Genomic DNA, 14,964 nt, shown 5'->3' on the forward strand with positions numbered 1-14,964 from the left:
ACGACCCTCCACCGATCAAGGAAGCGGTGGGTGAGAGTGGACACCCATTAAGTTTCTATTTTATAGGCAACAACCTTGTACCCCCCTTATAGACCGGCTTCGTGAATGAGGCGTACTAGCGGTAAGACGACTTGATCTTATACATATATATATATATATATATATATATATATATATATATATATATATATATATATATATTATTAACTTATAATTTAAAGTATAAGGGTTCAATTTTAACTTTTAAAATTCTAAGGGTTGGACCTAAATTTTATTAAGTGATTTTACATGTTCCAAAACTTGAGGGCAAGTTTTGTAACTTTACAAAACCTTTCATATTCATAACTTATAAGTTATTAAAATGAAGACTCTTCATTTATAACTTCTGTGTTCTTTTAATTGCTTTTAACACAAAGAGACTTTTGGTTATCTATCACTTGAGGACAAGTTATGGACTCCATTTAAACACATAAAGATCATGATTTAATCATATAAACAACTAATTCCTATGATCTATCAAGAACTCATAAGAACATGAATATTCATATCAAAATTTCAAGAACATATGAACACATATAATCATGAAAAATTGATATTAGCCTTTGTAAATGGATTAGAACAATCATTACACCATCTAAAACAAGTTTTACAACACCAAAACAGTTTAGGGTAATGTTTCTAGTCCATTTCAAGCAGCCAAGCTCCAAAACTGCTCACTGGATGACAAACTCGTCGAGTTCATGCTATAACACACAAACTCGGCGAGTTTTAGGCCAAAACTCGTCGAGTTTTCCTGTCTGGACAGTTTTTGGCTTTTGAAAAACAAGTTTGCATCAAGTATTTAACAAACAAGCCTAGGCTCTCATATCACTGATGGGTTTTGAGCATTCTAACACTTCCTAAGTGTACATGCAACCCTAATAAACCTTGGATCTATGTTTGTCTAAATACATGCAAAATTTGGTTTCCAAGGTTCATAGTCCTATCAAGCATATATGGGAACTTTAATCTTAAAAGGATAGCTAGAAATACATATCTTGTAGTTGATTTTGATTCCTTGAAACCTTGTGAGCCTAGCACACCAAATGTGATGCCTCAAATGCTTCACACAACACCAAATGCTTTTGGAATGACTTTAGAGAGAATGCACACACTCTAAAAATCGGCCTAGCCCTCACTTCTCTTTGTGTAGCCGATTTTGGTGGATAGTATGTTCCTTATATAGTGTGACACATCTAGGGTTACACCATGTAAACCCTAATGTGTCATGACTCTTCATTTCCATGACCCCATGGGTTTGTAACTCCCATGGAGCATCCTATGGGTTTAACCCAACTTGATAATCCATGGATCCTCTTAGCCCAATATACAAATTATGGATGATTTACATAATCAACCCATATATTTAATTAGTTATCTTTTGATCACTTAACTAATTCCAAATTAATTCTTGATCAATACTAATTAAATAATACTTATTAATATATTAGAACTTATAATATATTAAAAAACCACAAGTGTTATGTCTCTCATTTAGTCTATCCAAATGTATGATGCCATTCAACCCAAATGGACCATGTGGGGTCAGGTCAAGTACATACCAGAAATTGTTATGGACTTAGAAACCTTATCCAACAGTTGTGTGGGGAGTGCATCATCAAGTAGAAGCGAGAACTGATTTTGAGGATGAAATCCAATTTACGTGGGGGAGAATTGTAACATTTTGTTTAAAATAAAACAAGTAAATAAATAAATAATAAGCCCTAAAACCCTGAGATGTATTTTTATATTTTTATGTTAGCCCTAAATCCATAATAATTTATTAGAGTATTAGCGTAAGGAGTTAAATGTTATAAGTTCTAGAAATCGGGGGTTAAAGTGTAATTTTCAGACTAGTTGTGAATAGATTTTTGGATATTGGGGGATGTTTGGTAATTTTTAGACTTGAATTGGAAGGATTTTTGGAATCAGGGGGGTATATAGTAAATTAGGGACTTAATTTGAAAATAATGGGGACAGAGGGACTAAAAGTGTAATAAAGGGGCTTAAGTTTATAGTTGGAGATAGGACATCAAGCCGTTCCCCTCCACCCTCTTGCTACTTGGTACACACATAAACCCTAACCTTAAATCCCTTCTTCAGCTACCACCTTATCTCCAACCTCCACCCGTCGCCGCCACCTCCTTGACGCTGCCTTGAAGCATCGAGTAGCTATCGTTACAAATTTTGTCGACGGGTTTGAATGCCGATGAGCAGAACAACGTGATTGAAGTAAGCAGGAGAAAAAGCAGAACTTGTGGCTGCTGAAACCATTTTCTGGTGAGGACAAGCTACGCCCCCTTTCTTCTCTATTTATTTTTTGAGATGCCACAACCGTTCATTCGACCATCGCTGCCATACGGTTGTCATCTGGTCATTCTCCGAACACCGTATGTCACCATGAGGGTGGTTGTGTTAATACTTCGTGAATGTGGGTGTGTGTGCTGTCGTTATGGCATACTGGAATGGCGTGTGTGAATGTTTTATTAGCCGGAAAAGTAAGAGAACAACCATGGCGGCAAACGATGGTGGTTGCCGCCTTACCGCCACTAGCCACCATGTAAGTTAGTTTTGTGTGTAATATTGTACGCATTTTTTCTACATGATTGTTGCTATGGGAGTTTTTTGTTTGGATTCTAACTTGAAACCGCCACCACCACCGTGAATGGGTGGCTACCGCCACAGACCGCCACCGACCACCACTTCCCGAGGTGGCAGTGGGTGGTGCCCGACTTATTAAACATTAAATTACCTAAACATCTAACTTTATTCTGAGTGGCATGAGTTTGGCGTTGGAAACCCTAATTAGGGTTTAAAAAAACCCTAATGTCAAGGAAACCCTAGTTTTCGAGTTTTCTCAGGACCCGCGTTAAAATTGTTAATTGAACTTTAAATTATACTTTGTAATGCCCTACAGTTAACTTAATGTAGTATTGTACTGAATGAACTAATACATTAAGTGGTTTAGTGTGGAACACTAACCCTAGTTATCATTTCATGTGGAAGACCCTAGAATCGGGGAGCTCTATTTTAGACAATGATCGGGTGTATATTTGGGCTATTAATTGGATTATTATTTCACCCAAGAACGACTAAGTCAAACCTTAAATAGTTCTACCTTTAGGTGATTAAGTCCTTAATGGGTTAGGTGTTCTTACTTAACCCTATTGTTCATTTTATGTGAAACACTAATTGTCATTTCATGTGAGGTAGTCACTGTTGCAAGTGACTATGACCTGTAATCGATTATTGACTCGAGTATCTTCCTGTAGGTGACTAGAAGTGAGTGGAAGCCGGTAGAGTTCTTCGTTACTTCTTCAGTTACCGACGTGCATATCAATATGATTTTTGCCTTACCCGTGGGTTGAAGGCACCAATGCCGAACCATTAGTTTTAGTTATATGTGAGTAGAGGGATGCCTTAGGGACTATATATAGTCATGTAGGATAGACTAACCACTCTTGATCTAAGATCTCTTACATGTTCCTTGTTTGGTTGTGGTTCTAGAGTAGGATCACCTGTCCAGGTGGCTATCTCACCTCTAAGTATATACAGCCATGCATTCATTGGATTGTTGATATTTAGTATGTTGCTATGCTATAGTGATTTGTTAGATCCATGTTCTGGTATCGAGTATGTTATTATGTTATAGTGATTTGTTAGATCTGTGTGCTGTTATCGAGTATGCTGTTATGCTATAGTGATCTGTTAGATCTGTATTCTAGTAACGAATATGTTGTAGTAATATGTTAGATTTGTAACACCAGGCTAAAATAAATATACTATTTTTTTTCTTTTAAACAAAATTTTACATATCATTAACCATAATTCACAAGTTTATATCATACATAGTTAAACACTATAGGATCGAGCCAAGCTTATAAAAGAAACAATGTTTACAAATCAAGTTAAGTTTCAAAGGTTGATTTCAAAACATGAATACACCTTCATTGCCTTCCCTGGGTCCAGATGCATGTAACCTGAAAACATAAATAATCAATAATATGAGCATATTGCTTTATAAGTTATAGTTATTCCCATACTGATACATCATTTCCATCCGATTAATACAAGATGGTATTTCTCAATTATCACATTTGTTTTGTTATCATAACAATAATCTCATATAGAGATTATAATCTGATCATTACTCATTAATTATGGAATCCTCTTTTCCATAATTTTGTTCATTAATAATAACTTGTCTTTTAATACAAGTCTAATGTAATCAAATATATAATCTCATATGGAATGCTCATTCCCATATATTTGATCATCATCACTAATTCATCTTCAAATATATCCTCATATGATATCATCTTAATCATATAGGTGATCAATACACTCTCAAACATTTATCTTAATTATTCTACCAATCATCTCTCTTGTACACTTGACCTCTCTAATCATATCACTAAATTTTCATTCAATCATCATACTTTTCAAATCCTTATTTAAGTAAACTTTTATCTTTAATAATAACATCTCAACATAATAAAATCGAATAATTATAATAAACAACATAAACAATCAACAATAAACATCTATCATTATGAGTAAAAAAGGAAGTTACTCACCTAAAATATGGTTTGTGAGGACGATACTCCAACAATTTCTCCTCCCTTCCAATACTCCAACAATTTCTCCTCCCTTCCGAGAATCCTTTCTTGATTCCCTATTTAATAAAGTTTAAAGATCAATAATTATTAAACCATTCATATGATTTGAATTTATGATCGTGATCAATATAACATCTTAAAATCGTTAACTCTATGTTTCTTAAATATCTAACATCCATAAATAACTTTCTCATATAGTTTTACTATCATATAAATTAATAGTATCATGTGTATTTACTATTAAGACCATATCTTCCTTTCACAATGAAATTTTTTTACATAGAACATCACACATGATATCCTTCATTCACATGATACTCAAATCAATGGAAATCAACATAATTAGGCTATTTAACCTAAAACCTAACTCATCATCATTAATTAGACATGTACCCTTCATCTTGGGTTTCATCAAAACTAACAAGAATCTTGCTCAATATTGAAATCAAATGTGTTAAAACAAGTGCTTCTTAACTTAATCCACCATTTTGGTTGTTTAAATCAAGTGATGTCTTCAAGAACTGACATCTAGGGTTTAATCAAGTGTGTTCTTATGTTTGAGTTTGAATGCCCCTATTTTAAGACAAAATTACTTTTTATGGTCAGCTTGGGCTCATATTGTGAATATTAGGCTCACATCGTGAGTCTCTTTTTTTCCTGACGCTTTTGTTTCATGATAAAACGAGGTCCGTCGCAAATAAAATATTGTATTGTACTTTGCTCACGTCTTGAGCACCTCTTTTCATGTTGTGAGATAACAAAGTAGGTCACTACTACTGTTCACTTACATAACTTAATCAGCGTTCTTTTATTATCATGTCTTGATCTTCTTTACTTACGTCGTGAGGTCTGTTTTTACTACATTTCATACATTTTTTATTCTTAAACTATCCTTTCAACTTATAACATCGACAATGTCAATTCTTTTACTCAAGAACACTCATTTAAGCATAATTTATCACAACATATGTCACCGTTGACTTTCACAATAAACATAAGAATAGTATAAGTCTCGATGCTAAGAAACAAGTATTACAAGATCTGTCTCCTGGTATTTAGTATGTTGCCTTGTTGTAATAATCTGTAGAAATGTGTGTTAAAACAAGTGATTTGAATCAAGTGATATCTTCAAGAACTGACATCTAGGGTTTAATTGGGGTTTTTTCGCACCTTAATTGTGTGTTTTTATGTTTGATTTCGAATGCCCTTGTTTTAAGACGGAATTACTTTTTTATGGTCAGCTCGGGGTCACATTATGAGTATTAGGCTCACGTCGCGAGTCTCTTTTTTCCTGACACTTTTGTTTCATGACAAAACGAGGTCCGTCGCAAATAAAATAAGGTATTGTACATTGCTCACGCTTTGAGCACCTCTTTTCACGTTGTGAGAAAATAAAGTAGGTTACTACTACTGTTCACTTACGTAACTTAATCACTGTTCTTTCATTATCACGTCTTCAGCGTCTTTACTCACGTCGTGAGGTTTGCTTTTTGCTACATTTCATACATTTTTTATTCTCAAACTATCCTTTCAACTTATAACATCTACAATGTCAATTATTTTACTCAAGAACACTCATTTAAGCATAATTTATCCCAACATATGTCACAGTTAAGTTTCATAACAAACATAAGAATAGTGAAAGTCTCGATGCTAAGAAATAGGTATTACAAGATCTGTCTCCTGGTATTGAGTATGTTGCTTTGTTGTAATAATTTGTAGAAATGTATGTTATCTAGGCTTGTTGGTTAACATTTGTGGAGTGCCCTTAGGGATTATCTGTGGTCATGTAGGATAGCCTGATAACTCTTGGTCTAGGCTCTCTTTCCTGTTACTTGTTTGGTTGTGGCTCTAGAGTAGGATCATCTGTTCGGGTGGTTATATCACTTCTGGTAACTTTTGGTTATGCATTCTATGGAGGTTAGCTGATAGCTGGATTGTATGTTGTCAGAGGACCAGTAGGCAGTAGTGAGTTGTATGATTGTTGTTTGCCTGCATTACATGCCTACTTGATCTTGATTGTTTATATGTTGACATGTTGTGTTTGGTTTGGGTTGAGGCAGTCTTGCTTTGTGTTGTAGGCAGTCCCGCTTTGTGTTGTAGGTGAAGATACCCGATGCGGGCCGGCTGTAAGTTGTATGCATGGAGGCTCGGGATGAGCAGTTAGGTTGAGGCGGTAGGCCAACAAACCCTACTATTCTGGCCCGATAGACTGAAGGCCTGCGAGCCGGTCCAGTCACACTTATGGCCCGAAGAGTGTCCGGTATGCATGCTCGTATGATTATTCGTATGTGGTATTTTTTTTTGGGGGGGGGGGACTCACTAAGCTTTGTGCTTACCTAGTTGTTTATTGTTTCAGTTATCATCAGTGGCCATGGGAAGGCGAAGACGGGACTGTACACACTCGTCATCAGTATTGAGGACTTCATGGTTTCTATGATACTCTGATTGGGAAGTTTTACCTTAATAAAAATGAAAATTTTTAGTTGTGAAAAATGGGATACTATAATTAACCACAGTCACAAGCAGGCAAATGATAAAGTTCATGTGGAAGAATATCCTCAGCAATTTGGTACCCGCAGAGTCCTAATTAGTGAAAGCGATACTCAATTTGAGGGTAGCCCTTTCAAAGAGTGTTGTGAGGAAAAGCGAATCCATCAACGTTTCACCTCAGTGGTCCATCCCCAGACTAACGGTCAGACTGAGATATCGAACAAAATCATTGTCAACGGTCTCAAAAAGAATTTGATGAAATCTAAAGCGGCCTGGGTCAAAGAACTACCAACAATACTTTGGTCATATCGAATGAGCTCAAGGTCTAGCACCGGAGATATGCCCTTCAGTATGACGTACGATACAGAAGTAGTACTCCCACTGGAAATCATAAGAAGATCTTTACAAGTATCAGTGTTCGTTGAGAGAAACAATGAGGATTAACTTCATCAAGACCTAGATGTACTCAACGAAAAGCATGAAGCTTCCTAGCTCCGCCAGGAGGCCTATAAGGCCTGCGCCAAAATTACTACAACCGCCATGTACGAGTAAAAAACTTCAAGGTGGGAGAGTGGGTATTTCCCAAGAATGAGTCCATCCATGCACAACCTCACGGAAAGTTGAGTGTCATTTGGGAGGGACCGTACAAAGTTGTAGAGGTGCAACAGAACAGAGCCTAAGTCTTAGAAGCCTAGGACGGGAGACTAATCCCCCACATCTGGAACGTGTATAACCTACGCCACTTCTACTCCTAGAGCAAGGAGAAAATATAAGGTAGAGTTGGGGCAAGTATAACATGATAAAACTCCAGATGGATAATCACACCCCAGTAACTAGCCCAAGAGCCTAGCCTTAGTTTGCATCATAATGTAGCTACTTTTTATTCTTGTCAAACCATATTGGTATTCTACACATATTATCAGTAAAGTGACGCGAATTGACCATTATAAAAAACTATTAGAACGTTTCTTCATAATTCAAGCTTAATATCATTAGAGGTTGTGCACGTTTACCAAACGGTAACAAAGATTGATCATCCACATCATTTGAGCGAAACCGTTGTGAGACTGCAACCATAAGCGTCAACGGTTCGTAATCTTTCCTTAAACATGTCAATTCAACAACAGACTTCTCTCTAGCGAAAACAACATAACACTCCTCGAATTTGTGTCTCTCATCCTCAAGGAGCCCCACCTTCTCTCTAAGCTCATCACATTCTGTCATGACGGCGGCCAACTCTGCCAAGTCGGCACCCAAATAACGAAGACGATCGGCTGCTGCCACCAAATACGCAGCAACCTGGGACGCAACATATTGGAGATTGGTCGACATATGGGAATGAGAAAGAAGTTGCAATGACTCCAAAGTGGTAAGAGGAAATGCATGACGACACCATTCATGGACACAGGAAGGTTACATGAGAAGAGACCCGTGAGTAAGATTCCACCCTAAGCAGTATACACCATCGCTTCCCAGTTGTGTAGACATGAGACTAGAGATAACACCACTAGTTGGTTGAACCAAACAGGAAATAGAGGCAACTTTAGAACCAGCCGCATGTTTCTTACCAAGATCACCATCACCTAAATCAACTACATTCCTTGTTCTTTCTCCCGGTTATTGATGTGGTGCAATCGTTCCTTGGTCCACTCCCTCCGAATGGTATGCAGTGTCATCAATAACAATGTCAATCACATCAGGCGTGCATCCACACAAGAAATCAATATTACATTTCTTGTGCAATCGGCCACGAATTGTGATGGCCCCAAAGTCACCCACGAGTAGGGAGTCTACCCAAGTTGTATGCCGCTTCACAGCAGTAGGTTGTAGGAGAACTTCCACCAAAAGGACTTCACGATACTAAAGGATTACCACGGGGGCCACCACCTACACCTACACCCGACAGACCAAAGTCGACTTGCGTACCAGGCCCCCCGGACATAGCAACAGTAGGCAGTGTTGTAAAACTCGCCGAGTTCGCCGATTACTCCTTCGAGTACTCGTTACTCCACCCCTTGCCGAGGCGAGTTACATAATCCCGAGTACTCCCCGATCGGCCCCTCACAAACTGAGTAGTGTTATGAAATTCAGTCAACTCGGTGATTAATATGTATAATATACTTAATGATTTATTATTTAACACACACATGTGATTATTACTACATATATATCTTAAATTTTCAGTAATTATTCACGAAGTGAGACCATTATGTGTTTTTTATTTTTTGTGTACTCACATGTATCCAATTTTGTTATATATTTCAATCAACTTATGAATTTATCTTATGATTTTGACATATATAATTTCCTTAAAAATATTTCTACATAAATTTCCATATTCGAGTACTCCCGAGTACTCGCTACTCGGTAGTCGGCCGAACAGGTACCGAGTAACGAGTTCTACAACCTTGACGGGAGGAACATTCAAAACGAGTGCACAAGTAGCGCCAGTAGGTAGTAGGAGAACTTCCACCAAAAGGAATTCATGATACTAAATGTCACCCTTAAACATCCCACACAACACTCTCTCGAGGGACAAAACCCTCTCAACGCCTATAGATAAAACAACAACCATTAAATTACCAAAGTCCTCCTCAAGGAAAGCTCCTCAGAGCAAAAAATAAAGTGGGCTGGGGGGCGGGGGGAGGGTATGGAAATGACACTTATGGATTTTCTCCACGTAAAATTGAGGCATCATCCCCAAGCTCGCCAAGCAGCACTCATTCCTGCACCCTCCGGGATGGAGTCTTGCAAATCTTCCTCGTTGAACCAGGCCCCTTTCAACGCTTCAACCACAGATAAACTAGAGTGCGATAGATGAGGTGCCCGATCCGAAGTGATGGTCACACGCGGATAGCCTGAACTAATCAAATCATTGTTAACCCACAACCACCGCTCCTACCATTTCTTTCGAGTAGCCCTCTAGTTAACAATAAACAAATAAGTATTGCGCTGCTGAGAGAAAGTATGTATGCACACTGGGTGGACGAGTTAAAGAAGAACTGGAAGGCCTAGAGCTGAGGAAGTACACCCAAGGATCGACAGACCAACTAAAACCCGACAATCTTGTTAATGACATTAGGGGTGAGTTCGTCCACAAAGAAACTATACACGTGCATAACCTCATCAAATAAATCCAATATTTGCAGCCGAAGCCCCGATTCAAAAATCGACACTGGGACTCCAACCTTTCCTGCGGAGGCTGATATAAAATAACCCCTTTATTTGGAAATTGCACTCTGTGTTCAGGCATAAACCTAAACCGAAACTAAAGAGACTCGAACTCTTTCGGTGTCGGGTTGCTCCTAGATCAAATGGGAATCATTATAGATCTCGCACAGAAAACGGTAAGAAAATTGTTTTACACAGAAGAAGACTTAGACGATATAAGTGTAGGAGGTAGAAAGATAAAAAAGGATCCTAGTAAATGGGAATTTTAAATACAAAACGGAAGAATCGGTCGGTTGCCCTAGTAAATATGCACAACCGACTTCGTCATATTAGTGGACATGAAAACCATCTCGTCTGGACATGAGCCTTGCTGTAAGCTAGAACAACTCAACTACTTGAGGCTAACGTTGCCGTTTACTAACCTAGATAATGAGGTGGTTATCTAAAGGACGACCTAGCTAACCGTCACTACTTAGCTTAAGTGCTAGGTCGGGCCTTTGCCCTTGCGGCCTCATACTTATTCCCTTGTGTTCTAGCACCAAGGTCTAGCTCAGAACAATTAGCTCTAGTCCATAACAAGCCATAATAGTACCAACCACTCCCCAGAGTGACAACTGGAATGCTCAAAGTGCTGCTCTTCGATGGTTTTGCACCGATAGCAAGTAACCACTAGTCGTGCATGATCAGCCAATGAGATGCATCCACTTCCTGACAAGACAACAAGTATTGTCGGGGACATGCTCCCCCAACAACATGTATAAAGGAAGCCCTTCTTATCTAGAAGAAGGGATCACCTCTTGCTCTATCTCAAACTAAACCCTAATTCTCTCATACAGCTATTGACTAGACCATCGGAGTCTTGTTCCGAGACCCCCTCCTGGACGACGAATCACGTCGATGCTTTCTTTGCTATGATTCTCAGGCTTAACTCAGACAAAACCAGCACAGACGACGTTAAGCTCGAAGACATATCACAACAGTAACTACAAAGTAATTACTCATTTTCTGAAAACTTAATGAGTTCTACATAATGTTCTAAAGTTTAAACTAATAACCAAATCCACACTGTCCTTGAGACTGTGGATAAGTAATTTATTAAGTTATTTATTTATTTATTTATTTATTAACTAGATGATGTATAAAATACTATGCAACCAACTATTCATCATTTCGTTTATTAAATGGTAAAGAAGTTAATTATTACAGTAATTGAAATAATGTCAAATAGAAGATCTGCAGACCAATTTTTTTTCAACAAAGAATTTTTTTATTAAATTATAATATTCGGATTTTCATCAAATAATGTCTTCCACATTTTCATCAATCCTGAAATAACGAACATGGGAAGGACAAATATATTTCAATATTATTACCTTTAAGTTGAACAATTATTTAGTATTTTAAATACAATAAAAATTTAAAAGGAACCAAAACATTTGAAATTTAAAAATGCTTTCCAAATATTAATCTGACTTTTTTTCTTGGGATATTATAGTTTGTATACTTATATTTATTACATATCCTTAATATTCTTAAATTGTACAAAAAGGAATTGGAGAACCTCATTGTAACTCGTGCTAGAAATTAATTATGATAAATCCAAATTCCAAAGCATCGAGGTGATTTTATGATTATATATGTCTTAGATATTACATATTACATATTACATATTCGTAATACGTGTAATTTGTAGAAAAAGGTAACGGCGCATATACCTCGTATTAGAAATTAGAAATTACGATGAAGCCGACCCATTAGTGATGATGGGATTAACTATCTGTCGACCAATAAATAAAGATTCCATTTGTAAATAAAATCTTTGCTATACAATCAGCCATGGAAATCCTTTCGCAAAATGGTCATGTGAAATATTCCATTATTGTAGAATGTTTCCGTTTTTGGGTTGTCAAATCAAGTTACTCAATGTCAACTTCACATAAACATGTGCCATGAGCATCCTACTAACATCGACACAAATCAGTTGACAAAAAGATATACGTACTTACGTAGTATAAAACTGCACTTTCTAGTTAACATCCAACCACACTTTCACAAAACTAAAAAAATACAAGTTTCCGTTTTCTCCTGTCCAAATTCTGGTGGCCATGGGATCCCATGTCAGTGTCAGCACATCTCCTCCACCTGCTGCCGCCCAGCAACCAGTGAAGCAGTCAGCAGTGTTATCACAATACAAGAATAATTCACATCCGGTGGTTGATTTGGCCTTAAGGGTGTTTCTATTCATAACATCAGTGGTTGCAATCATTGTTATGCTAATTTCTAAACAAACCAAACTGATTCAAGTTACCCCAGGCCACGCAATACTATTGACTGGAAAATTCAGTTATATCCCATCATTCATGTAAGTTTCATTACTTCAACCAAAACCATAATAACCTGTGTTCTTGTAACCATTGTATATGAGTTCGAGAGTTTCTATTAACGAATGTGATGTTATGGTGCAGATACTTGATTACAGCACTCTCGGTGGTTTGCTTGTACAGCATTATCACTGGGGCACTATCGGTTTTGGCACTTATGAAGCCGGGAGGAATCTCCACAAAATTGCAGTTTCATTTTGTGATGTTTGATGCTGTAAGTTCATACACCAAATACATTTGCATAACCTTTTATTTATAACTTGAAAACTTACTTTGCACATAAAAAGAAAGGAGTTTTTATTGTAATAATACAAAGTAAATGCAATATTTTCTATCTTTTCAAGAATTATTAGTTCATAATAGGCCAGATTTTGCGGAATGAAGCGAGAGGTTTTGAGTTCTCTCGCAAGTTTTATATTTTGAAGTAACAATAAATAAATTGGTATGGTGCAGTTGCTATTGGGTATTATGGCTTCAGCAACAGGAGCAGCAACAGGAGTCGCATACACTGGAATTAAAGGAAATTCTCATACCGGATGGAACAAGATGTGTACTACGTATGATTCATTCTGCTTCCGTGCTGCAGCGTCTATTCTTCTATCGCTCATATCCTCCATAACAATTCTACTACTGGTTCTGTTCTCCACTCACATGCTTTACAAGAAGACCACAAGGCGATAGTTCAATCAACACTTCAGATGTTCACTTCTACAAGTTTCTGTCATAAAAATACTGTGTATTTGTATTTCTCATTGTGCCCATTTTGTTAAGGAATATCACAAAAAATTGCTTTTGATAACTCTGTCATACAAAAGCCTTAGTCAATGTCATTCTAAGAGAAATAAACAATGTGTTATGAAATAAGGATGCAAAATTCATACAAAAGCCTTAGACAATGTCATTCCAACACGGATGGCTAAACTTTCGAAGAAAATTTGGATAAACAAGAAGAAGATGGTTAACACACATAAAATTAATTTTTAACAAACTTTATTAATTCACAGAGTTAACATATTTATACATCGCTAACCATCACGTCCATTCATTAGGACGGTTACATAACTGATAATACCTTTTTACTATAACCACCAACTAACTAACTACCTTAGATAATATTTACAAAGTTCTAGCTTAATTCTAACATTCCCCTCTTAAGCTAGATTTCAAATGCTCCAAGATTCTTCTTCAAACGACTGAAGTTACCCACTTGCAAAGCCTTAGTAAATACATCTGCTAACTGATCCTTTGTTTCACAAAAAACAAACTTCAACATCTTTGTTTGCAAGAAGTTCACGAAAGTGATATTTAATCCGAATATGCTTACTTTTACCATGGAGCACGGGTTTTTTTGACAAAGCTACGGCATATTTGTTATCACATAAAAGCTTTGATGCATTGATTTGGTATTTTCCCAATGTGACTAAAATACCGCTGAGCCACAAGGCTTGGCAGCCGACCATTGAAAGTGAAATGTACTTTGCCTCAACAGAAGATAAGGCAACCACATTTGGATTCTTTTTTTTCCATGATATGGCTCTAGAGACAAGGTCAGAAACATAGCCTGTGGTGCTTTTACTATCATATATACACCGACCATAATCACAGTCCCTAAAACCTCTCAAATTTGCATCTTCAGTTCTAGTATAGATAAGCCCATGATTGAGAGTACCATTTATGCAACGCAATATATGCTTACCAGCTTCCCAATGACTTTTCTTGGGATTCTCCATGAAGCGACTAATAACACTCATAGAAAACATGATGTTGGGTCTTGTTGCAGTTAAATACATAAGGCTGCCTACCAGACTCCTATATAGACTTGGATTCACATCATCTTCTGAAGTATTTTTTAAGAATTTTGATCCAAACTCCATTGGGGTAGAGACATGTGAAGAACCCACCATGTTAAAGCGTTTAAGCAGTTCCTTAGCGTAACTGTGTTGGGAAATTGAGATCCTCTTTTGCTCTTGCTTTACCTCTATTCCCAAGAAGTAATACAATACGCTCATGTCAGTCATTTCAAATTCAATTTTCATAGATTCGTTGATTCTCGAACCATTTCTTCTGAGTTTATTGTAAAAACCAAATTATCCACATACAAACAAATAATTAAAAATTTGTTAGTAGCTTCTTTGACTAAGAGGGTATGCTCAAAGGGGATTTCTTGAAGCCATTTTGCATGAAGTACTTGCAAATTCTACTGGACCAGGAACGAGGTGCCTGCCTTAAACCATACAAGGTCTTTTTCAAGTGACAAACTT

General features: G+C 37.1%; 2 protein-coding genes across 2 annotated transcripts; one reads left to right on the plus strand and one right to left on the minus strand.

Annotated features, from left to right (window-relative positions):
* The first annotated feature begins 12,381 nt into the window (after window positions 1–12,381).
* LOC111902329 (CASP-like protein 1) lies at window positions 12,382–13,544 on the plus strand. The gene is made up of 3 exons (XM_023898174.3): window positions 12,382–12,684; window positions 12,788–12,917; window positions 13,157–13,544. The coding sequence occupies exons 1-3, from the start codon at window positions 12,428–12,430 to the stop codon at window positions 13,382–13,384; spliced, it is 615 nt and encodes a 204-aa protein (XP_023753942.1). The 5' UTR covers window positions 12,382–12,427; the 3' UTR covers window positions 13,385–13,544.
* Window positions 13,545–13,953: 409 nt separating this feature from the next.
* Window positions 13,954–14,721, minus strand: LOC122197879 (secreted RxLR effector protein 161-like). The gene has a single exon (XM_042902023.1). The coding sequence runs from the start codon at window positions 14,719–14,721 to the stop codon at window positions 13,954–13,956; it is 768 nt and encodes a 255-aa protein (XP_042757957.1).
* Between the last annotated feature and the right edge of the window lie 243 nt (window positions 14,722–14,964).

Source organism: Lactuca sativa, chromosome 5 (assembly GCF_002870075.4).
Source record: "Lactuca sativa cultivar Salinas chromosome 5, Lsat_Salinas_v11, whole genome shotgun sequence".
NCBI lineage: Eukaryota > Viridiplantae > Streptophyta > Magnoliopsida > Asterales > Asteraceae > Lactuca > Lactuca sativa.